This window comes from Cetorhinus maximus, chromosome 6 (assembly GCF_964194155.1).
Source record: "Cetorhinus maximus chromosome 6, sCetMax3.hap1.1, whole genome shotgun sequence".
Lineage (NCBI taxonomy): Eukaryota > Metazoa > Chordata > Chondrichthyes > Lamniformes > Cetorhinidae > Cetorhinus > Cetorhinus maximus.
Window position 1 is genome coordinate 64,174,417 of NC_135884.1, and position 25,919 is coordinate 64,200,335.

The 25,919-nt window shown below is 43.6% G+C and overlaps 1 protein-coding gene across 2 annotated transcripts in view; it reads right to left on the reverse strand.

Moving 5' to 3' along the window:
- Nucleotides 1–2,288: 2,288 nt before the first annotated feature.
- sema3h (sema domain, immunoglobulin domain (Ig), short basic domain, secreted, (semaphorin) 3H) overlaps nucleotides 2,289–25,919 on the reverse strand; it is a 203,875-nt gene continuing 180,244 nt past the window's right edge. For both annotated transcript variants that reach the window (XM_078543789.1, XM_078543788.1), the window contains 7 exons: nucleotides 24,257–24,476; nucleotides 22,153–22,241; nucleotides 18,552–18,593; nucleotides 16,358–16,515; nucleotides 14,077–14,138; nucleotides 10,284–10,426; nucleotides 2,289–7,965 (listed from right to left, as the gene is read on the reverse strand). In XM_078543789.1, coding sequence (XP_078399915.1) covers nucleotides 7,501–7,965; nucleotides 10,284–10,426; nucleotides 14,077–14,138; nucleotides 16,358–16,515; nucleotides 18,552–18,593; nucleotides 22,153–22,241; nucleotides 24,257–24,476 — 1,179 coding nt within the window. In that variant the 3' untranslated portion in view covers nucleotides 2,289–7,500. The remainder of the gene's footprint in view (nucleotides 7,966–10,283; nucleotides 10,427–14,076; nucleotides 14,139–16,357; nucleotides 16,516–18,551; nucleotides 18,594–22,152; nucleotides 22,242–24,256; nucleotides 24,477–25,919) is intronic.

Here is a 25,919-nt window from a genome sequence, read left to right on the forward strand (position 1 = left end):
GATGGCGTTCCCATCTATCTGCTGCCCTTGTCCTTCTAGGTGGTAGAGGTCATGAGTTTGGAAGGTACTGTCGAAGGAGCCTTGGTGAATTCCTGCAGTGCATCTTGTAGATGGTACACACTGCTGCTACTGTGCATCGGTGATGGAGGGAGTGAAAGTATAAGTTGGTGGATGGGGTGCCAATCAAGTGAACTACTTTGTCCTGGATCATGTCATGCTTCTTGAGTGTTGTCATCTAGGCAAGTTGAAACTGTCTTCCAATTGGCTGTAACTACTGATATTCTCTCACAACACAATAGCAGTGCTACCAAAATAAACTTGATGCTCATGCTTTGTGTCGTTATCTTTCAGTAATGGCTTTGAAAAATTACATTTCAGTTGCATTGCTGCCTACAGCCACCTCACTGAGAGAAGCCACTAAGGTGTAAATGGACACCCTGAGAAGATTCCCTCTGTTGCAAAAACTTTCTTTAACAAAACATTTACATCTTGTTGCGCCAGAGGAAATCTCCCTGTGCTTTGGTGATTTGATAGGGAGTCAGGGTGACGGGGATGGGGGTCGTGGTGACAGTAGCTTTAATCTCCATTTAACTTACGCTGGGGTCAAATTTATTAAGCTACCTCCAATGAATAGGAAAATACTTCACTGTCTCTGGCCGGTTCTCTCTCAAGTTGCTGAAAAAAAGTTATTTTTTGTTGAAGCTTTTCACCTTGCACTCATCAGGACAATTCGCAAGAAAATGCCAGAGGAAACAACAAATTTATATTGTATGGTTGGCAAGTGGACTCTGATTGGTAGAGGCGTTGCCATGGACAGTGCACTAATTGGCGAGTGATTGACATTGGCATTTTCTTGCGAATTGTCCTGATGAGGTAAAGATGAAGAGCTTCTTTACAGCAATGCTCACTCTGCATTACCAACCGGCTATCTCTCACAAATGTCATTTCAGGTTCTTTAATGTGAGAGGCAAACATCAAAAGTAAAAGCCATACAAGATAGAGAAGGAAAAGATGGAGGCACAAGGTAGGAGCTAAAAGATGGAGATTGTGTGAGGAAGTGAAAGGCAAACACAGAGATACAAAAACTTACTCCAAAAGAACATGAAGATATATTTACAGACAGTGGACTAGATCTAAATTTTGTGAGAGTGTAAAACAGGTAATAGTGAGTCAGCAGGCAGCTCTACTTCTTTCAATGCCTTCAATGGAAATAAGAATTGGGAGAGAGGTATAACAGGCTGCCAATAGCTTAGACGTAAATTCAAAATCTACCCCAGAGAGAAAAAAAATTATGGAAGACAACAGAAAGACAGAGTAAGAAATGGAGAAGCAAAGAGAGATACACATTTAAAAATAAATCATCAAGGCCATGGATGATCATCACAAATGCTTGTATGAATACTACCTATGGGCAATATTTACTAATACTTCTTCTTCCTGAATAGTTAACACAATAATTTGTGAACTTTTTTAAACGCAGGTTAGCATTGCATTAAAATAAAACTAGAAATCCAGAGGTACGATGTTTAAATGCTCATCTGAGGATAATGCCAGTTAGTAAACATACCAGGTCTTTCTATGATTAAGATCGATAGTAGGCGACTTGCTGTTGAAGCTTCTGACAGTTACTAGGATAAGTGTGAAAACATGGACGAACCCATTTCTGATTCACCATTATACCTCTCAGCTTGTGGGCCAGGAGGAATCAGAGTGTTTCCCATTGACCCACCGAGCTGCCTTACTAACCTACACAGTGATTGGTAACCCCCTGCAATCTGCTCTCCATCCCACCACCATGTTCAATCTCCTCTCTGGATCCCCTCAACCTGTGCAATCGTCTCGTCTCCTCTGCGCCCCTCCCCAGCTACTGATGCCTTCTCTTCCTCCAACCTCTCTGCCCATTCCTCAACTAAACCCTGGTTTTCTCCACCCCGACCCATTCTCTCAGGATCCTCCCCCCCGCCATGTTGATGCCCCCCAGCTGCTGATTTATCATTCTCTCCTCGATGTTCCATGCCTGCAGCTTGGTGCTCGTGCCTACCCGCCCCAGAGCTGGCTAGCCGGCCTATCACTCTGGCTGGCTGCGGCCTGGTAACAGTCCAGAACACTAAACTTGGACAACCCTCCCTGCCTCCCCAGAAATATGGGGGCAAAGTGCCCTCCCTCCCCATTATGCTGAGTTCTCAGTCTCATTCCTATCACTAACTGGAGGCACCAAGCATTGGGAGAGAATGAAAATCAAGTCCTGAACATTGTTGAGTAAAATAAAAACGCATTGAGAAAAGCAATTAGAAGATTCCATTTTATTTCAAAGCTGAGATGCAAGACATTGCCATTATTAATAACACGGTCAATACACAAACTAAATATATACACATCTCAATGAAAACAAACAAATGTACAGAAAAAAACACAAATAAAATTAAATAATACCAAAGAAAGCATTTAATACCTTCGGAACCATCTTCCCATTATGTAGAACAATGTGAACGCTTTTCACACTATCTTACATAAATGCTGCCCAGGTAACATCTGACTTAAATAGCTTTACATTTACACTTTGTAAATGAGGTCATATAATAAGCTGAAGCTGTTCACTGCATAGGTTAAATGGCCTCTGACTTATGACCAAGTCTAACCTTCTGAAGAGTATGATAACATTTTTGTAACCTGGTTTATTAAACCATGAACTTAAAAAATAAAGAGCCCAGGCCTACAGAGTTTTATTAAAATTTACTAAGTTGGAAATCCTCAATGCGATTGTAACCTGATAGAAGCATTGTGCGTTTTAGGAAAAAGTGGAAAGTTAATGAGAAATAAATGTTAATGGACTGCCAAGGCTTCTTTGACAGCACCTTGCAAACCTTTGACCTGCATCATCTAGAACAACAAGAGCAGCAGGTGCATGAGGACACCACCACCGCTGTGTTACCTTGTTACCTTACAAGTCACACACCATCCTGACCTGGACATATAATGCTGTTCCTTCATTATTGCTGAAATCAAAATGTTGGAACGCTCCCTAACAGCACTGTGGGAGTGCCTACACCAGACACACTACTGCTGTTCAAGAAGGCTGCTCATCACCACCTTCTCAATTAGGGATGGGCAATAAATGCTGGATTTGCCAGTGATGCCCATATCCCTGAATGGATAAGAAAAACAAGTTAACAGTGCTTCAAACAACCCACCACTCCCGAATATTACTTTGTCAGTGCCTCAACCCCTAACTTCAGACTTATGGGAAACTGTGTGTTGATCTACTTCTGGCCATTTGGAGTTCTGATGAGTCTAACCCCAAATTCATTTCATGTAGCATTCTTACTGTTGTAGGTGCAAACATGGAGAGGATGTGTCCCTGTCCCTCACCAATTTGTTTTGATGTGTTCTGTCCCACTCTGCAAATTCTACAATTTCCTACAGACCCCTCCCCCATCCCAATTCTTTATACCTGACCATGTCTCTGCTTACAGTCATTGGATTCCTTTGATCTGGCATGGGTTTCAGATTATAGGGATGAGCAATGGATGCTGGGCTTGCTAGCACTGCCCATATCCAGAGAATGAATTCAAAAGAGATCACAACTCAAATCCCAGGGTGAACATAAGAACTAGGAGCAGGCGTAGGCAATTCAGCCCCTCGAGCCTGCCCCGCCATTCATTACGATCATGGCTGATCTCATTTCGGCCTCAACTCCAATTTCCCGCCCTCTCCCCATAACCTTTCAACCCATTAATTAATACTAATTAAAAATCTGTATCTCCTCCTTAAATTTATTCAGCGTCCCGGCGTCCACTGCACTCTGAGGTAGTGAATTCCACAGATTCACGACCCTTTGAGAAAAGTAATTCCTCCTCATCTCTGATTTAAATCTACTACCCCTTAGCCTAAAACTATGGCTAGTCAGTGAAAAGTCAGTGTTTTAATTGATATGGCCAACATACCTCTCAGCCTAAGGATACTCTTAGGCTTATTCACAATGGTTTTATACTTTGTGGGAAACTTTCTTTCCAGTCACTCTGTCAATTGTTAATAATGCATATTAGGATGTGTGGCATAGATGTCAGTAATTATGTGGTATCAATTTCCGAACGTATTTAGAATATAGAAAATACACATGTGCACAAGAAAACATGATCAAAAGGATGAAATTACTAACCATTCTTGCATTTTCACTTTCTTACCAAGGACACAGTAACAATAACCAATATTTATATAGCACCTTTAACATGTCTGAAAACACATAGGCTAGGCTAGGCTACGCTATTTTTGCTGGATTTGGAGCTAACACACCTAGTGACCTTATCAGTCCTCTTATATCACCAATTGGAAAGAAATAATATTGATTGAAGCCGTTCACTTGAGTTGAAGAGGACTTGCACCACAATTTCTGGGTTTCCCCATCAATATTAAAAGTTTCTCACTTTTCTCCTCTTTTCAGAATTTTAGTCAATGTATTTATCAAGATGATAAGCATCAATCCCATGGACTATTTTCATTAAGGACTCTCGTCAACACTGAATGCTCCATAACAAGCAGTGTTGAAATACAATTCTGACCCAAACAAAAAATTTCACCTGCTACAATTCCACTTCCCAACTAGACATCCTTAAATGAGATTATGAATTTGGTGTAATGTAGGGCAAATTAGGGCCACTCTTATGCTGACTCCTTATGCTTACTGGGTACTGGGTTGGGATTGGCCAAAGCAATCTCAAATGGGGCTATCACAAGATTTTATTGCACCAACCTGGGCGAGATTCACACCCACACCCTAAATGTGAAAGGCCAATATTCCAACCTGCTGAAAACATGTGGCTATTGTAATCAGGAAGTAAGTGGTGACATTTTTCTGCTGACTGAAGCAACTTTTGTCATTATTTTGTTGTGATAAAATAGGGTGGAAGTTTTTAAGTTTAACAAAAGTAATTTAGCATTTGGAAAAGAACTTTAAATTTTCAAACACTGTGGCCAGGATTTTCCGGCCCCGTCATGGCGGGATCCACAGTGTGGGATACGGCAGCCCAGCCTTGTGTCCATTGACTTTTGGTGGGACCAGATGATCCCAGCAGTGGGTAGGGCCGGAAAATCACGCCCTAATATGAAGTACAAAAAAAAAGTAATTTAGCAATTGGAAAAGAATTTCACATTTTTGAACACTAATATGAAAGCAAAATACTGCGGGTGCTGAATATCTGAAATAAAAACAAAATGCTGAAAATAATCAGCAGGCCTGGCAGCCTGTGTGGAGGGAGAAACGGAGTTAACGTTTCAGCTCGAGGTGACCTTCATCGTTCTGATGAAAGGTTATCTGGACCTCAAATGTCAACTTTAAATTTTTGCATTTAGGGGCCAGTAGATTCAAGGACAGCATCCCAAAATCTTGTGTGGTTAAATCATAAAAAAGCCAGGGTGGTGTAGACATTGACAGGAAGATACACCAGCAACCCATACTTTTCCACTGTCAGAAAACATGAAGTTATGCGGCTGAGATTGTGCAATATGAGTGGCCAGAAGTGAATCTCCCACCACGAGTACAATCCAAACTGATTGTTTTTGGTTTGATTGCGAAACTCTGATGATTTGACTAAATAATAATTTACGAGGTTCACTAAACAGTATGAAAGGGAAAGGTCATTTGTTACATTTAGCTTGGAACTGAATATATTCCAAATGAACACATGGGATCAGTTGCAGGATGTAAGTGTTTATCCTTCATCGCTCAATTTGCAGAATTTAAGGGCTGGATTTTCCAGCGGGTGTCAGAATTCTGATGTCAGGCCCATACATGAACCCGACAGCACAGCCTTCTGGGAACCAGCCTCCTAATTGGCTCCCTCTGCCCTCGCCGTCTTATTGAGGGTGACAGGCAGGTTCCAGAGGTTCCAGGCCCAATCTCAGGACCCACAGCAATGTCAGGCCTGTGGCCCCATTGGGAGAGGTGGGTGCTGTTGAGGCAGGCAGGCGAGCGTGAGAGACCCTCAACATGGGCGTGACCACGGTTTCCTACAGAGAAGTCATCAAATAAAGTGGCCTGAATCGGGGTCATCAGGATGGAGAGGAAACCATCCTCATGGCCTCGGTCTCGGCATACAGCTGCAGTTGTGATGGCTGCGGCAGTTCATCTCCTCAGCTCCAGCATTGGGACATGGATCCTCCGGCTCTGATGGCCACCTAGCCTCCTACTGGGAGGCACCTCCAGTAAGTCATGGCCTCTGCATACAGCAGGGGGCTGTAGCAGGAAAATACCGGCGCTGTGGCAAAATGGCCTCCAAGTGAGGCCTTAATTGGCTCCCTGGATCTGTGGAGCGGGCAGCTGATCCAGTTCCCAGGCTCCTCTGGGAAAGTTCCCTGAAAGTTGGAATGTGTCGGGAGCCTTCCCAATGCTGCCCTCCTCTATTTTCCTAGCTCCTCGCACCCCCTTCTCTAACCATGCCTCTGGCTGGGAAAATCCAGCTGTAATTCTAATATAAACTCGAGTTGTTTTACAGTAATGGTTAGACTCTATTTTTATCACAGCAATTTTCTTTGCCTGTTTTCTTCCCTCTGTGAAGCGGTTGACTCTTTGTTGGAGGTTGCACTGGCTACTGGCTCAGCAATATTTTGCCCAAGTAGCCATTCTTCATTGTAAGCTTTGACAATGAACATTGGTAAGGATAAATTATAGCTGAGCCTGATCCTGACCTTAATTTCCACTGAATGCATTTCGAGTAGAGATAACTGGAAAGTGATCAGGAACCCTGGCTAACTTTATCTGGCCCCAGCCCATCACTTGTAATGCTTTCCTTCATTGCCATGTGTTGAGGTCTGTACACTTAGTGAAGACCAAGAATTGAATGTTTATGGCTCAGTAGCTCAGTGAATTAACCCTGTGGGTCATTGGGAAAACCTTAATACCAGATTTAATTTTCAATCTTCTGTTGTTTTACTGAAATACCTAGAGTTTGCAGAGGTTCCCTAACTTGTATGGATTTTCTAAGTAGTGGTTGAAACGATTAAGACACTTTCTATATTTACACTTGAACAGCCACTTATCCAGTCTAATGCCAGCTAACTACCTAGAGTTATGGTTTAAGCCAATTGCCATTGCTTCTCTCTAATACAGCAGAAATGGTTTGCGGTATTCTTCACTGTCAACAAACTCTTTATATCCCTTGGCCTATGAGCAGCTGACCAGCTCAGATGATACTTAAAGACCCTACATAAACCCATCATTTTCCGACAATACTGTCAGCTGGGAACGAAGAGTTCCCCTCTAATCCCATCTGTTTCAAATAAGGACTAATTGGAAATCCCTCCACATTGGGAGAGGAGAGATGGGGGAACAACATAACTACCCTCAACCAAAATAAGGTGACCATTCTGTCCGTCCAAAGGTTGTATTGCAAGCGAAGCCTTTAATTTACTGGAGTCCAAATGGTTTTGGAAAGATTGAGAGTTTGGAGAGCCTTCTTCTTTTGTACTTTGGACAAGTGTCTTTGCCATGTGACCCTGGTGGTGCTAGGTACTGCGGGGTGACCGTAGAAGTTTGACGTGTGGTTTGTTTTTGTTCCTTCTGCCTCTTGCCGGCGGCTTGTTCCTCCTGCTGGGCTCCACACTGCGGTGATTCTTGCTCAGCCGCAGTTTGTTCCTTTTCTTCTTGAAATCTTTCTGCCAGACCTGCTCGCAGTAGAAGTCCACCTTGGATGGGTAATTGATAAGGGTCATGATATTCTTGTACCATGGCTGAGTGCCGTGGCTGGGGTCCAGAAGGGAGTGGTCCTTCACGGGGCCAGCTGAGTGGTCATCACCATCGTGCAGGTTGACCACCTGGTCAGCGGTGACCACGTGCAGTCGCAGTTTCAGCAGTGTCCAGCGGAAGCCATGGTCCTCAATTTGGCAATGGTAGACACCTGCGTCCCGGTGATTTACCTGGCGAATCAGCAATCCTTGCTCTATTGGAATGATCTGGTCCCCAAAGGTAACCTATGAGTAAACATTACATTGAACCATCCATGTCTCAAATATTTAATTGTGAACTATACATATCCATTGGGGCAAGATTATATGTACCATACAGCAGATATGCTAGTCTGTGAGATAGGGGCGTGGGGGGTGCGTTGGTGTGATAAGGGAGACGGTGGCATAGTGGTAATGTCACTGAACTAATAATCCAGAGGCCCAGGCTAATGATCTGGGGACATTGGTTCAAATCCCACCATGGCAGCTGGTGTAAATAAAACTATCATCAATTGTTGTAAAAACCCAACCGGTTCATTAATATCCTTTAGGGAAGAAAATCTGCTGTCCTTATCTGATCTGGCCTACATGTGACTCCAGATCCACAGCAATGTGGTTGACTCTCTGAAATGGTCTAGCAAGCTACTCAGTTCAAGGGCAATTAGGGATGGACAACAAATGCTGACCAGTGATGCCCACATCAAGTAAATTGTGGATATTTTGCACTTTCTCCTATATTAGGTCTCCCTGTTCATGTGCCATTCTCTGGCAGAAAAAGTAGAGTGATGTCCAATCCCACCACTCCCACTAATTCTATCTGCCCTCTAATTTGGAAGCATTGTTGACAGCAAATATGAGATAGGAAGCTCTGTGCCTGGGTCATTCATATGTAGTTACCTCCCAGCTACTTAATCATGGTTTTACTAAGTGTGTGTGTGTGTGAGAGAGAGTGTGTGTGTGTGAGTGAGAGAGAGACAGAGATAGCCCTTTACTTCATGGTTTGGTCTGACATCAGAGCAGGGCCTGAGAGTACTGGTGTGAGGAAAGGGATGAGCTTAGGTTCCTATTATTTGGGGATGCTGGGGGGGGGGCAGGGGGGTGGAAGGAGGGGAATAGGGGAATAGGTGGAGGGTTGGAAGCCATCAAGGTAGGGTCAGGACTGAGATAACTCAAGGTTAGGCTTAGAGAGGAATGCTAGGATTCAAAGCAACCAGGGGTGTTTAGGGATGGGAGGGCAATATTAATTGTAATCACCTGGTGGAAATTAGGCAGGTAGGCAATTAAAATCCAATGGATGATTTAGCTGCCAAGCTGGATCCTGCCACTGCCAATATTTTCTGGCATAAAGTAGGCAGTCTGCGTCTTTAAATATACAGACCCAGATCTAATGACAGATCAGATCATGACCTGAAGGGGGAGGCATGGTGACTTTCCCATCAGGTGAAGACAATGGGAAGAGGATCCAGAACTAGAGGAAGTCCAAACAGGTATGTTTTCTTCAAATGATCCTTAGTGTAGGGGAAAGGGCTAAGAGGAGCAGGATTGCAAATACAAGTCCCTGTCAAGACTTTCCCTCCATTCCCTCCTTCAAGAACCTCCTGATGAACCCTCACTGTGACTTCAGTTCCGAAGAAGAGTCATTTTGGACGTGAAACATTAACTCTGTTTCTCTCTCCACAGATGCTGCCAGGCCTGCTGAGTCTTTCCAGTACTTTCTGTTTTTATCTCTCTGCGACTTACTTAAAGTGCCAGCGAGCCTTCTTTTGGTGGTAGACGGCTGATTCCCGATGCCCAATCTGCCACTCCCACCTACTGGCATGCAGCTCAGGCCCAATTAAAATCACCCAGGCATCACACTTTTGAGGCCGCATGAATCCCACTCCAGGATAAGATTGGGGATGGAGAAGGGGCCCAGGGTTCTCAAGATCATGGAGGGTTCAGAGCATATCGGCATGATTCTAGAGTCTGGTAGCACTGTGACAGTCAAAGTTTCGGGAGCACGGACTGGATAAGCCGTGAAAGAGTATGGGTGTAATGATGTTGGGAATACTGGGAAATGGTGGGAGAAGGCGGCAGGGGGCTATGCTTTTAATGATTGAGGAAGGATAAGGTTTGTGATCTTTGAATGGTGGGCAGTGTAGACGGACAAGTAAGGGTCCTGAGGGGGCTGGGCAGTTGTTTTCCCCATTGTTTCCACCTTTACATGAATCACTTCAGCCCAGCAGGTGGTCTTGTATTCTGCACATAATATGTCAATGCTATTTCTATGTAATGGGGGCAGAATTGACAGCAATTCAGATATGGAACACCATCTATCTCAGTTGTATGCCTGTGTCATGCAGGAACACGTAAAGGAACCGGTCCCACCTGTCCGAGGCTGGAAATAGCAGCAGAAAGTAAACAGTGGGCTAACATCATGGGAAAAATCCAGCCCTCGAAATCTTGTTGTGCAAGCTTTACCATCCTATGCTGCCAAAACCTGAGAGGAATTTTCAACCCCCTGATAGGTCTGTAGTGCAGTTTCTTATTTAGGAGATAAAATCCACAGTAAAACGAGGCCTTACCTCCTGCAACTGCCCACTCTTGTCACTCGACTCCAGCAACCACGTGACAGTGGCAAGCTGTGATTTGGGAATGCATTCCAAATATGTGCTATTCCCGTCAACAACAAACATCACCTTCTCTTCAGTCCAGGTATGCATGGCCCCTACAGTAAGCATATAGAAGTGGCATGTTGATTGGAGGCAGGGTAAAACTTGGGGATACTGGCTGCATTACAACACCTTCATGCCATATTTAATCATGTCTCAGTGGCCATTTATCGTTATGAGAGTTTGAGATGAGTCTTCCAGGAGCAAGAGAATATTTAAAAACCTTCATATTTTCCAATTTTGTACGTTATTGAAGGAGCCAAAATGATTCTATTGTATGTAGCCTAATTGTATTGTTAATTCCTGAGGATATTTTTCAGCCAAATGTCTAGACATCACAACACCTATGTTAAGATGAATGGCTATGGCTAAAGGGGACTGCTAAATAAATAAGTTTCATTTTATATTTACGTCAAACTCCTTAGTTGCTTTGAATCAGTTTACAATAAATACTGCAGCTTACCAGTATTCACAAAGCACTTACTGGAGTGAAGGACCCTATATTGCACCATCTAGCAGGAGTGAGTCCTATTGGCTGTTCATTGCAGTCTACATCAGGGGGAGGCCACAAGTTCAAGGTCAAACTCAGAAAACTGTCAGGGTAAACTCTAAACTACTGAAGTTGTAGTAATTGATTCAAAAAGCCTCCTTAAATCTTTAAGTCCAAGGCTTTTTGGCCTAATCTGAAACAAGTTACTGAGAGCTCTAATGTATTGCTATCATTATCTGAACATAGGGACAGTAGGAACAGGAGTAGGCCATTCAGCCCTTTGAACCTGTTGCCCCATTCAAGTAGATCACAGTCTGTACTTCAACCTCATTTACCCCTCTTTGCTTTATATCTCTCGATACCCATACCTAACAAACATCTATTTATCTGAGTCTTATGATATTTCTGCAGCTACTGCCCAACCACACCTCACTTCCACCTTCGATGCCCTGGTCCCCAGTAGAACCATTACTCTCACCCTGGCTTTTACCACTGGTACAGCCCTCACCTCTGCTCCCTTAAGTTCAAAAGATGCAGACCTGAAGCAATTTGGCAGACAGATGGTTTATCAATTCATTGCAGGATAATCCTGGATTACAATGGTAACATTCTCCTCCAACACCTCTCACTAACATCCAGCTACATGGGACTGTCACGCTTGATTCCACACTTCTCTACCTTTGCTTAATACAGACTTACCAATCTCACATGGGACTGGTAAACTGAACATAGGTTTGGTTTATTTGAAGGTGTAGTACAGAATTAGGGATGTCTTGTGTCACATCCCTACCTCTAGGCTAGAAGCTCTGGGTTCAAGTAGGCTAACTTTACCATCAGCACGATTGCTAGGAATGGATTCTATCTCATTGCTGTTCTTGAACATGGTTACAAAATAGTGGTTAAAGAATCCAAACCCAGGGTGACAGGCATTACCCTCTTCCCTCTGACCCCAGGGTTTGAGCCTGGTGAAGGGTGATGGATGCTGAATCCTCTGTGCTGACTGTAAGGGTCCAACGTGAAATTAATCTGGGCAGTCTGGCTGTGGGGCCGCCTTGCAAACTGCCCAGAATTATGTGCACTGGCAATTGCTCTTGAGGGTGAACACGTTTGAAGAATTTAGCATCTAACCGGCGCTGTACCAGACTTGGGATCACGTTAAGAGGGCAGAGAAATTATCCTTAACCTGCCAAATCCATATTGTGTCCGATCCAGGAGAACTTGATGATGCCACATTAAGGGTGTTTTGCCCTCTGTCAGCCCATCCCTGACCCTGAAGAGATCAGTAAGGACAGCAGAAGACAAAAGTGAACTGATGTCCCATTTTCTCATGCTGTAAACCTTCACACCCGCACAGGGTTACATAGAACCAGTTGCCAGTATTTTTCTAGTGAAACAGCCCACTAGTCTTACAAACCCTCTGATCGTTATTTTTCTGAAACACAAGCCACGGTTAAATGTCTTGTGGGTGAATTTGTGGCATGTGGAGACAAAAAGGCCTGGCCACCATTTCAAAGCAGTCTGACCCTTCACGCACTGATCAGCCTCCACACTGGTCTTGGTGCCAACCTCCTCCTTTTACATCTTGCTTTTATTTCAAAGTTGCATTCCTCCCCAACCATCACACCCCCAATACTCGCCACACCCCCCTCCCAATGGCCTACTGAGTGAGTCACTGAATCATACAGGCCATAAACAGGACCCAACTCCAACTGTTTGTCCATGCTGATTCAGCTGACGTCAGCACTTATGGGTTAAAACTGGCCACTGCAGCACTGAGCTAGGGAAAAGAAAATCAGCTCAAGTCAGAAAATCAGCTCCTGATCACTGTCCAGCGACTGTTGACAAAAGTAGGAGTAGCACAGATGTGCTGACTTCCAAGGTTGAATAATCCATTAACATTTCAGGTTCTGAAAATCCACATTGTGGTGTGAGGCCCAAGGGCAGCACCAGCAGCTGCTGGCGAATTTGGTGGGACCAGCTCATTTAAATATTCAATGTCAGGTTAGGGGCTCAATTCCCATTGAGTAACCTTTGAGTAAATGGGAGCCAGGGAGGTGGGGGAGAGGAAAGGTTTGGAAGGATTTAGAAGCCGGCAGCACATTAAGATGGCAGCAAAAAGCTGGTACGTGGTGTGTGTTTTCTCCTCCATCTTTTGTCAGAATATTCAATTGTGTTGAGCTTTCTCAAGGCTTTATCATCGCTTTAACTTCACACACTGTTGACTCACAAAGCCTATATAGCTTGGTGCAGGGTTCAGTGTCCACAAAAAGTGCAAAAGACTTCCCACATCTCCGAATTGGGAACAGGTACTGATCCCTAATCATCCCTCTTCCCATTCAAACTCAAATTTCAAAATGGTCAGTCTGGCATTTAATCTCAAAATGGATGACATCGGTGCAATTTTATTGTATAGCCTTTTCCTAGGGTTTCATGGGAAAAAATAAATTAGACTTCTTTAAACACAGAAATCCAGCTGCAGTAAGGCAACTTTTATAAAATGTTCTCTCAGAAAATGCTCCTGTTGTACTCTTTTAAGATCTCTTACTCTTTCCTGCCACTTTTTAACCTTATATTTTGAAAATTTTGGAAACTGTCTTTTCTTATCATTCATTCACGGGGTGTGAGTGTCGCTAACAAGGCCAGCACTTATTGCCTATCCCTATTTGCCCTTGAGGAGGTGCTGGTGAGCCGCCTTCTTGAAACACTGCAGAACGTAGATAAGCCCATAGTGCTATTAAGTAGGGAGTTCTAGGATTTTGACCTAGTGACATTGAAGGAACATTGATATAGTTCCAAGTCAGGGTGGTGTGTGGTTTAAAGGGAATTTGCAGGTGGTGGTGTTCCCATGTGCCCATTGCTCTTGTCCTCTGGTTGGTAGAGGTTGCAGATTTGGGAGGTGCTGTCAAAGAAGTCTTGATAAGTTGCTGTGGTGCATCTTAGAGATAACCAAAAAAAGTGCAAAAAATTCCCCTCTACAACTTCTTTAGGTTGGTTGCAATTTGACTTTAGCAGATGCAAGGGTTGTACTGACCTCCTTTTGTCTTTTGCTTTTGAGGATAGCAACACTGGAAAATTACTTGATTATTTGTCCAAAAAAAGCCTTTAAAGAAATTTAATTTAACCTCAAACAGTTTGACAGGCTACTTCTTAAATGTAAGCGTTTCAACGATTACGCTCATGAATGAGTTGACCTTTTCGTTCATTGGTGACACTTACCTCCCTGGTTGAAGCACTGAGTCAAAGGGTCTCCATTCAGAGCGACCTGTCGAGTGTGTCTTCTGCAAGCAAACATAACAGCAAGGGGTCAGGTTCAACAGCAACCCATTGAAGTCTCAATCCAAAGTGTTCTCTTTTATCCTGTGGTTTATTTGAACAGTATCCAACAGCTAAGAGTTCAGTTGCCCTGTGTCAATGGCCAAATCTGTTGCCTCAGGAAGGCTTTTGAAAGCTGCCCAATCCTTAGTATTTACTTCACAGATAGTAAGTTTCATTATGTGGTGCAATTAGAGAGTAATAATTAAATATAATGGGGAGTTTGGATGTTTATATATAGAAAGGATCCCCAGGAGAGTTATGGACGGAAATCTAACCTAGGGCTTTGAGGTGTTTAAAATAATTGAATATATAAATGGTAATGAATGACCATGAGCTAAAGGCTGGAATTGAACTGAGGAATTGGTATGGGTTATACACAGAAAATTGAATACTGGGAATGAGCTACAGGCAGGGATATAATCGAGGGGTTTAGATGGTTTACAAATAAAATAATGGTTACGGGGTGTGTGTTATTGAAGGATTTTGAATCCCATTTTCTTCAGGAGAGGGATTTTTTTCTTTTAGAGTTCAGTGGATGTTTCTTTTTTAGCTGGTAATTGGGACCAACCCAGGTATCAGCAGCTGATATACCCCATCACTATTACAGTAGGCTGCTAGTTCACGTGCAGGGGTGCACGTAGGTTGGAGCACATAATGAGATGCCAATAAATCAAGGGAATTCCTGTGTTAAAGGGCTGAGGGCCGTCCTGCGCTGTGAAAATCCACGGTGAATAACTGAGGTGCAAAACATTTGATGTATTCAGATAACCCTGGAGATGCTAGTTCAGATTTGGAGTCACATAGTACAATAGCATTCCTGTCATGAGTTCAGTGATACAATCATGGACATTTAATGATAGTCCAAAATCCCTATGCCGAACTTGCAATGTCTCTCATGGTTGTGGTAACACATTCTGGCGTTTAGGCAATGTTGTGTTCTCTTGATGTGTTAGTGTCTTGTTACACACTAGACATGACATGTTCTTATGTTTATATGGTAAACTAGCAACCTGGATAACTGTTAACCCTTTGATATTCCCTGGTGATAAAGATATCCTCCTTTCACCTCTGGGTTAAAAACTGATCCAAGACTGGTGGAATACTAAATCCAATAAGGAATTTGGGACAAACTTCTTTATGGTTTGAATGTAGAACTTGCTACCATGTGGAATCGTTGAAGCAATACACAGATGTATTCAAGGTTAAGCTAGATAAGTACATGAGGGAAAAATAAATAGAAGGCTATGCTGAAAGGCTGAGAAGAAGAGGTGAGAGAGGAGGTGTGTGTGCAGGATAAAGACTGACATTGACCAGTTGGGCTGAATAGCCTGTTTCTCTGCTGTACCTTCTATGTAAAGGCTTGTTGTGGAACAGTCTCCACCCAGTTCCTAATGGGAGCATGCCATACATGCATACAGCCCCTAACCTGGACCAACTGGCCCTCTCATTTAGGCCAATCAGAATGCCTGGTGTGCAAACTTTAAACATTCCATCTCAGGTAGCAGGAAGTGTATTTCTGAGATTTGGGGTAAGGCACATAATTGGGTGTTGAGGGGGAACCTCATTCTACGACTGAGGCTCCATGTTCTGACTGACCTGGGAGTGCATGCTGCTATATAAGGTGTTCCATTTTCACCTGTCGCATCCCTCACTTGATGAATGCAAACCTAATGGTCTAGAAATTCCCATATGGTACAATACAATCCATGGACCAGTGTTTAATTTTCTGTTGTACTGAGTAATACACTGTATCACTGTAGGGATAGTCGGAATGCCAGAACAAAGTTGTGATGCAGAAATGCTAGGATGAAGTTGTATTTGAACTAATTTCTCCCTTGGTCAAGTTCACGAGGGTGGGGAGGGAATGTGGTCCAAATAGGCACATCTTGAGGCTAACTACTGTGAAAAGTTTCTACAGATTAGCAGCTGCTTGTAAATTCCCAGTGTCTGTCTTTAGGTTGTTAACGCGATAAAAAGCAGCACCGTTTTTCACTTATTTCAAATCTTTGTATTTTAAATCTTTGGAATTTCTTGAATGTGAGATCTGGAGTGTGACGGACCAGCCAAGCTCAGGATTTTTACACATCCAGGCTGTCGTGGTGTATGCACACTCGTATGCAGCAAGACAACGAACAGACAAAACATTAATCAAGCAGGCAAGTTACTGCAGCAACGGACTGACCTGCGGGTGCTGGGTACGTATGTGCTGCAGGAGCTTCCGTTCCAGGTGCAGTAGGGGTCCCGCGCCAGGCAGCATTCAGCACAGCCCTTACCATATAAATCACACTGGTACAAGGAGACCTGGGCCAAGCCACTCTTTGAGCCAACGTAGAGCCACTGCTGTAATGAAAACCACAGTTGGCAACTGTTTTCAAGGCACCATTCTTTAAACTCAGATCATAGAATTATACAATACAGAAGGAGGCTGTTAGGCCCATTGTGTTTGTGCTAAGTCTTTGAAAGAGCTGTCAATTTAGTCCCACTCACCTCCCCCTCTTTCCTCATAGCCCGGATCTTCTTTTTCTTTTTCATATATCCATGCAATTCTCTTCAGAAGTTACTATTCAACCCACTTCCTTTTTAGGCAGTGTCACCCAGATCATAACAACTCACTTTAGAGTAGAGAACACTTCCCTGCTCTTCTTCAAAATAGCACTGAGGGGTCTTTCACATCCAGCTGAGACTAAAGCCAGGGCCTCAGTTTAATGTATTATTTGAAAGAAGATACCTCTGACAGTGCAGCACTCCTTCAGTGAAGTGTCAATCCTACTGTAGGTCTTGTTCTGACGTAGAGATGGCGGTATAGATGTTGAGCCAGAAATGGCAGCTATACTGACATCAGTGGGCTGAATGGCACAGGACATTGTGCCCAAGGTGTTCCAATGAGACATCCAATACATGCAGGTCACACAGGTTGGGGGGGAGGGTGGGGGAGGAGTCTTGTGGAGGCAACTTGGGTCTCGCCTGCCAGCAGAAGAGCTGGTGAAAGACCACCCCCCACCATTGCCTCCTTTAGGGGAGGGTCTACTGAACCACAAGCCAAACAGGCAGTGGAGAGGCCAGTGGCAGGCCTTTCCACAGGATCAGGACCCTAGGAGGTCTTGCTCACCAAGAGCTGTGCCAGCCAATCAGAGGCCGGCAGCTCTTTTGCTCAGCAGCGCCACAGAGGAAGTGGTGGCTGCTGCATGATAGTGACCCAGCAGAGGCCCAGGCTCGCAATGAGGCCCAAGCCACAGGTAATTAATGGTGGGAGGGGTCTCATGCGGTGCAGGGTCACAGGGTAGGGCGGTTATAGGGAGGGTCAGCAGCAAGGGCAGGGGGTTGGGTCTCAGTGCCCCAACCCTCCATCCCAATGCCGGGTCCCTTGATCAGGCACCGAGTACCTTTGAAGGAGAGAACTCCCATCCCCAATTCCAGGGAAACAACAAGTAGCCCGCACAGGTTTACTTGTCGTGCACGCAGCATGGCAACAGGCCTGCCCTCAGCTGGGTTAATACCAGCGGCAGCAGGACAAGGTCAGCTGGCATTAATTGTCCACTTAAGGGCCTCAATTGGCAGCGAGGCGGGAAGGTCAATCACAGGCCTTCCTGCCCTGGATTCAATTGGGGTGGAGTCGGGGTGCTCACCCACTGCCCTCCTACCCTAATTATTGCCCTCCGTCTCCAAATGTACCATTAAAAATGGCAGAAGATGCTGCCCACATCTCTGGTATGGTCCCCCGAAAGAGAGAGAGAGAGAGAGAGAGACAATTACAGACCTGATAGCAACATGTTAATCATTGCAAGGGCTTTAAATGGTATGTGGGTCATAAATCCTCAGAAAAAGCTTTTGCCTGGAAATTCCTCCTAAGTTTCAGTTTATTTTTAACATGTATTGTGGAGTTGGAAGCTCACAGTCTTATTTAGTCACTGCTACCTATGTTTAACTGGGAGCAGGTATCATCCTGGAAACTGACTCATGCCTCTGCTCCCTCAGAGCGGTGACATGGCCCATGGTAAAATCTATCCAGGCGGCCGCTTCCCCCTGCAGAAGCTAGCAAAATGCAGCTCAGCCATATGATTGAGTCACTCCACGGGCCTGGGTACATTTTTTTCCAAGAACTGTTACTGCTGATTGTGTACGTCTGGATCCTGTGAATTCATGTCAATCTTTCTTATTATTGGACAGAGTTAAAAAAGTTTCTTGAGTCGCTGATTTTGAAGCTTACACAAGATGTTTTTTTGCGAACTGTTTCAGCAATGGGAAGTGATCTCTACTCCATTACTCCCACGAAATAATTTTCACAATCTGCCACTCAGGGCATTGTGATTTCACATTCGACAGAAAGATTTCATCATGAATTATCGCAAATAAATATGCAGTATGTGACCACTTACCCGTTTCCTGGACAAAGTCATTGAAGTGATGGGTGATTTGTCCTGAGGAGAAATTAAAGCACAGTTAAGGGGGTGTCCATGACATTAACAGTTGAAATATCATTTTTACCTCAGACTTCTTATTTAAAGCTGAGAAGCAGCAGAGAAAAATAAAGAAAAGCCCGAATAAAATAAAGGGACAAATTGCTGGTCGGAAAGGGCCTTTGCATAAGCCATTTGGTGTAAAGTCCCCTATTCAGTGGCATCAGGAGTTGGGAGCTCTGCACTCTGTCCGAACAAGAACCCAAGGGAACAAAAAAATAACAAAATGATGTTTTGTAGGGGAAATTTTTTTTTAAACTACAGAATTAGGCCATCATTTGTTCGGAACATAGGAATAGGAGTAGGCCATTCAGCCCATTGAGCATGAACATACAAACATGCGAATTAGCAGCAAGAGTTGGCCACTCAGCCCCTTGAGCCTGCTCCACCATTCAATAAGATCATGGCTGATTTGATTGTAACCTCAACTTCACATTCCTGCCAACCTCCCACCTCCCCCCCCCTCCTCCCCCCTGAGGACCTTTTGCCCCCTTGCTAATCAAGGATCTATCTACTTTCCTTCAGGAAAGAAAATCTACCTTCCTTATTCTCTGGCCTGTAAGTAACACCAATGTGTTACTAATGTCCTTCTGAAGTACCCTAGCAAACCGCTCATTCAGAGCAACTAGGAGTGGGCAACAATGTTGGAAATGGGGATAGTGTGGGGAAAGTGGCATTGAGGTAGATGATCAGCCATGAGTTAATTGAATGGCTAGGCTTGTATCCACTGGAGTTGAGAAGAGTAAGAGGTGACTTGATTGAAACATATAAGATCCTGAGGGGACTTGACAGGGTGGATGTGGAGAGGATGTTTCCTCTTGTGGGAGAAATCTAGAAGTAGGGTCCACTGTTTAAAAAAAATAAGGGGTCGCCCATTTAAGGCAGAGACAAGGAATTTTTTTTCTCTCTGAGGATTGAGAGACTTTGGAATTCTCCTCCTCAAAAAGTGGTTGAGGCGGAGTCTTTGAATATCTTTAAGACAGAAGTAGATAGGTTCTTGATAAGCAAGGGGGTGAAAGGTTATAGGCAGGAATGTGAAGTTCAGATTACAATCAGATCAGCCATGATCTTATTGAATGGTGGAACAGGCCAACTCCTGCTCCTAATTCGTATGTTTGTATGTTCATGCTCAATGGGCTGAATGGCCAACTCCTGTTCCTATGTTCCTAACAAATGCTGGCCTAATCCTGTGAATTAGTTTAAAAAAAATTAGTTTAAAAAAAAACATCATTTTGTTATTTCTTTGCTCCCTTGGGTTCTTGTTTGGACAGAGTGCAGAGCTCCCAACTCCTGATGCCACTGAATAGGGGACTTTACACCAAATGGCTTATGCAAAGGCCCTTCCCGACCAGCAATTTGTCCCTTCATTTTATTTGGGCTACATGAGATCATTAAGATGACTATTCCTCCTCTTTAACCCTGATCAAAAGAAACAAATAGTCTCTTGCATTATTACTTTATGATAGTCTGGGCTTCGTTTCAATTAGATGGTCAGTAGGTCACTTGTAGGCTTCTAATTCGCAAAGCAGCCCCACAAATCTTCAGAAGGAGGATCACACACAGCCAGAGAAAATACATTAAAAAGTAATATTAAAGAAGGCCCTAAATAAAAGCATGTATTCTCTCTAATCCCCTGGCAATAGTAATTCAGTGGTCGGCATTCATGTAGGTTTTAGCACAGCAGGGTCTAGTTTGGATTTTCTGATATATCTCATGCCAAACTAGTCCCTTGAGTGCTAAAACCCACGGCAAGCACACTAACATGACTTGCCTGACTGAAATTTCATAAATGTATAAATGATTTGCCAAGAAATACCCTTATTAGGATCATGCACATATCAGGAAATTTTTTTTACACTGCCTAAATATACAGCTTCTTTGCACTGTATCGCTGTTAACTGAGATGCCTTTGTTCCTTAAAATGATTAATCTGAATTACGATCCCCACCTCAACTCCACCGAATGTTGCCTCCATCTCCCCTGATGCAGTTTTACATTTTTCCCAGCCTTTCTGCCACCTAAGTCAAGTGCCTAAATTAAGCCAGTCTGCGAAGGCCATATGACCCCTTCATTTCTCAGTCTCAGCGTCTCTCACACCAGTTACGCTTCATGTCAACATCTCCTCAAGACGGCTGCGCACTTTCTCACTGCCTTTCCGCCATGATTGGAGCGCTGCATACCCTTACCCAACATGGCTGAACCTCCTCATATGGCAGGAGGATTTGAGGAGAATGCAAAGAGGCTGCAAAGGGAGATTGACGGGTCAAGTGATTGGGCAAGAAGATGGCAAAGGGAGTATAATGCGAGGAAATGTGAAATTATCCACTTTGACAGGAAGAATGGAAAAAAATATTCTTAAAAGGCGAGAGACTAGTAATTGTTGGCCCGCAGAGGGATTTGAGTGTCCCTGTATGTGAATCACAAAAAGTTAACATTGAAGTACAGCAAGCAAATAGGAAGGCAAATGGTATGTTGGCCTATATTGCAAGGATTTGCAACATAAGAGTAAGGAAGTCTCATCACATTTATATAGGGCTTTGGCGAGGTCACACTTGGATACCGTGTACAGTTATGGCCCCTGTACCAGAGGAAGGATACACTTGCCTCAGAGGAGAGGCAACCAAAGTTCAATAGGTTGATTCTTGAGATCTAGGATCATCCTATGAAGAGAGATTTAGTGGAATATTGTTTGGAATTTAAGTGAATGAGAAGCATTCTCTTTCAAACGCACACAACACTTAAAGGGCTGGACGGCATAGGCGCTGAGAGACTGTTTTCCCTGGATCGAGTGTCTAGAACTAGGGATCACAGTATCAGAATAAGGGCTGAGCCATTTAGCACTCAGATAGGGAGAAATTTCTTCACCCAGAGGGCTGTGAATTTTTGGAATTCTCGATTCTGAGGGCTATGGCTGCGAAGTCATTGGATACATTTAAGACAGTGATGGGCAGATTGTTATGCAACTAAGGGGATCAAGGGATAGGGTCATAGGGTGGGAAAATGAAGTTATATCAGTCATGATCTTATGTAATGGTGGAGCATGCTCGAGAATTCATATAGCCGTTCCAGCTCCTATTTCTTACATTCTTATGCTCCCCTTCATAGCTGTGTCTCCCCCAGACTTCCTCCCAATAACTGGATCTCCCCTCACCCTTCCTCACAATAACTGGGTCTCCCCTCACCCTTCCTCACAATGTCCGGCTCTCCCCTCACCCTTCCTCACAATGTCCGGCTCTCCCCTCACCCTTTCCCTTCATGGCTATTTCTTCTTACACCCTATAAATGAAAAGTAGGACTGATGTAAAATGAGACCACTTCATACTACTTCCCTGGACCAGTGTCACCTCAGCTGCAGCACAAATGTCATTATTCTGTTTGCAAGTCTGACATATCCTGTCATATCTATCCTTCCTTCTTTCAAAATGTTGCAGCTGGATCAATGTTGGTGAAGTGATTTGATAGCTTCAGTAAGATATGGAATTAGTTCCATTCAGTTACCTTTGTAATTTTCCCTACTTACCTGGAATACCTCCAACTCTTCTAGAATGATCTCTTCTACCTCCTGGTTTGCTTTGGGAGCATAGATAGATTTCAGGACCACCCCAGTGTCTGTAGAAAAACAGAATAGGAGTGTCAACTCTTGTTTTATAAAGTGTGGTTTGCGAGCACTGTCTCAGTGTAATCAGTAAAGGAGCAACAGACATTCCGTCCTACAATATCTTCCAGGCCCTTTGCCCTATCTGCTTTCATCAATATCCAAAACAAGCACACAACCCTTCCTTGAACTGATTAAACAGTTCTTGCTTAAACGTGCCAGGATGGAAAGCTAAATTACCTTATTGCATATTGCAACTAAGACCAGCAAAATAAGATTTATGAAGCTGATTCGTTTTTAAACACAATTGATGATAAGGCTCCACTGGTTTAGAACATGAGAGAGTCACAATGTTCTGAGATAAAACTACAGTTACAGCACAAGGATACCAGCCAGCTTCTGCATACACTGGCAACATCAAGTGGCATAAGCACATATGAAATGGAAGGAGGAGTAGACCACGTGGCCTGTCAAGCCTGCTCTGCCATTCAATACAATCATAGGTGATCTAGGGTTTCAACTCCACTTTCCCGCCCGCTCCCCATATCCCTTCATTCCTTGAGACACCAAAAATCTGTCCATCCCAGCCTTAAATGTATTCAACGATGGAGCATCTGCAACCCTCTGGGGTAGAGAATTCCAAAGATTCACAACCCTTTAAGTGAAGTAACTTCTCCTCATCTCAGGCCCCTTATCCCGAGACTGTGCCCCCGTGTTATATATTCCCTGACCAGTGGAGACAATCTCTCAGCATCCACCCAATCAAATCCCTTTGGAATCTTGTATATTTCAAAAGTGGCAGCCATTATGAGCTGCAGTGCAGTATACAGAGGATCAGTCACAATTCATCAGGGATTATAGGTAACATTTCATGATGATCTTGATTGCTGTGTGCAACAAATTCATAAGTACCTGGTGGCACAAGAGTTTAACCCACTGGTCTTTAACTTCCACCCAGATGGTTTGTGTGAAAGTCTCCTTGCCTGCTGGCTGTGAGGTGACTGTTATCTGTTGCAAAGCACAAAGCTGAAACTGGGGGAGTTGAGTACTAAGCATGGAAAATTTGGGACTCTAGGAATGGACAGAATACCTTGGTTACCAGGAGGCCAGAGCTCGGGCCTCTGAATATTGTGCTGACATCCAGCCGGGTATTTGTGTCCAAGAGATGTGGAATGCCAGTGCCTCAGCCTTCCCCCAACACCCACAGTGGGATCAAACCAATTCTCCTAATAGGGGGTTGTGAGTCAGGCTAACAACAAGGAAGACAAGGACGATGAAGAGGAAGATGAGGAGGAGGATCAGAAGTAGAATGGATAGGTTGCATGGCAATTTTTTGATGCTTCAGGAAGAGATTTCCCAGAGGTCTTCCTGAAATTGGCCTTAGACTTTTTATTTCTATCTTTGTCACACACCCCCCCCCCCCCGCCCACCCCCAAAGAAGTAAGCACAATAAGCAATGGAAGAGACTGGTATGAGAGACTGCTATATCTCATGGATAGGGAGGGCAATAGTGGATGTGATGGTCTTTCTAACCTTTTTTCAACAGGTCTGTGTGATAAGTAGACATGGGGGTAGTTGCTAGTCTGGCACTAATAGGAATACACCTCAAGTAAACAACAATCTACAACATGTTTAAGGTGAACTTCTGCCAATTTATGTTCTGCTATAATACACTGGCAATACCAGTGACTAGAGCTCATACATTTACCAGAGGAAGACCATCCAATTACCATTTCCTGCAAAATGCACAGGTGCATTTGACACCTATTGTTCTGCATGCTTGAGAGTTTGCATCTTCTGCATGGTTTAATGCTTTTGTAAAATAGTTTGGAAGGTTTTGATGTTAATTATTTTGCTGGTGGGGAGTTGAGTCAAACCCAGAATAGTTCTTTTCATACAAATGACTAATTAGTAAAGCGTTAATTTAATTTAAATGTTAGACCCAAATTATAAAGTCGTTATTAATAGGTACTTTTATTTTAAAGAGAGCTGGTTGGTGGACTTTAAAAAGGTTATTATGGCTACTCGCCTGTTCCAATGAACATCACGTCATATTGTCCGTCCACAGCCTCAACCCGGTCCACAGAGAGCCGAGTAAACTTGTAATCCACCCCAACTCGCATCAGCACCGGCCGCTGACTCACAGGATAGACCGAGTCATGCATGAGCGGGTGAGTCCGGATAAAGAAGATTGCCTCGTCCGGGTATTCACGGGTTGACCTGAAACTCCCATAGGTGCTGCTGGGACACTGGAAGTAAGTGAACATGTGGAACCATAAGACTGTGACAGATAAGGCTTTGTAGTTCGAGGCTTTGCTGAAAATCGAACCACGGATTCAGTATTTTTTGGATAATGGATTAAAATAAATCAACGTAGAAAGTTCCGGGACTGGCTTGCTTTGAAAACGTGAGATGTGATCCACAGAAGACCATACGCTTTGACTTATTAAGTATAATTGCTATTAATTCAAAGAAATTTTCCAGGTGTCCTGACCAATATTTTTCCCCTAAACCGACATGGTTAATCCTGATTGGTGCACATTTGGTTTGTCAAAGGACTTATGTTTGAAACAGGACTATCCCCTGGATCACATTTTTAAGTTAACAGAATAGTCAATTCTCCATCTCTGATGAAGGGTCCCACCCAAAACACGCACCTGTTTTTCCATTTCAAACGGATTTCCTGTCCTGTTGTAATCAAGACATACTACTGTTCATATCTTCAGGAATTAATTATTGTTAAAGTGTCATGTAGGCAAATGTGCCAACTAATTGCTTCATCACAAGGTCCCAGGAACAACAAATGTAATAAGTGACTGATTAATCTACTTTGGTGATGTGGGCTGAGGGATGAACGTTGGCCAGAAAAACAGAGGAACTCCCTGTTTTTCTTTGAAGGGCTTCATGAAATCTTTTACATTCACCAGAATGGACAATTTGATGTCTCATCTGAATGATTGCCTCTCTGGCAATGAGGTCAGCAGTGGCTGAAGCTCATGATCTGTATTGCTGATGGCTGTAGTGTTCATGCTGATGCTGGGCGACCTCTATTTCTCTCTGCCTTTCTTCTGCAATCAAGGGAACAGATTGCATGAGGACTGTAAATGGATTGGATTTGATGACTCTTTTTTCTCCCATGCTTTCTTATTTCACATTCTTTACCTGTGTGGTTATGTTATTGCTTTTGATAAAGTCCCACACAAGAGGTTAGTGTGCAAAATTAAAGCTCATAGGGTTGGGGGTAATATATTGGCATGGATTGAAAATTGGTTATCAGACAGGAAACAGAGAGTAGGAATAAATGGATCTTATTTGGAGTGGCAGGCGGTGACTAGTTGGGTACTGCTGGGATCAGCTATTCACAATATATATCAATGATTTGGATGAGGGAACCAAATGTAATATTTCCAAGTTTGCTGACAACATGAAACTTGGTGGGAATGTGAGCAATGAGGAAAGTGTTAAGAGGCTTCAAGGCGATTTAGACAAGTTGAGTGAGTGGGCAAATACGTGGCAGATTCAGTATAACATAGATAAGTGTGAAGTTATCCACTTTAGTAGGAAAAACAGAATGGCAGAGTATTATTTAAATGATGATAGATTGGGAAATGTTGATGTACAAAGGGACCTTGGTGTCCTTGTACACTAATCACTGAAAGCAAGCATGCAGATGCAGCAAGCAGTTAAGAAGG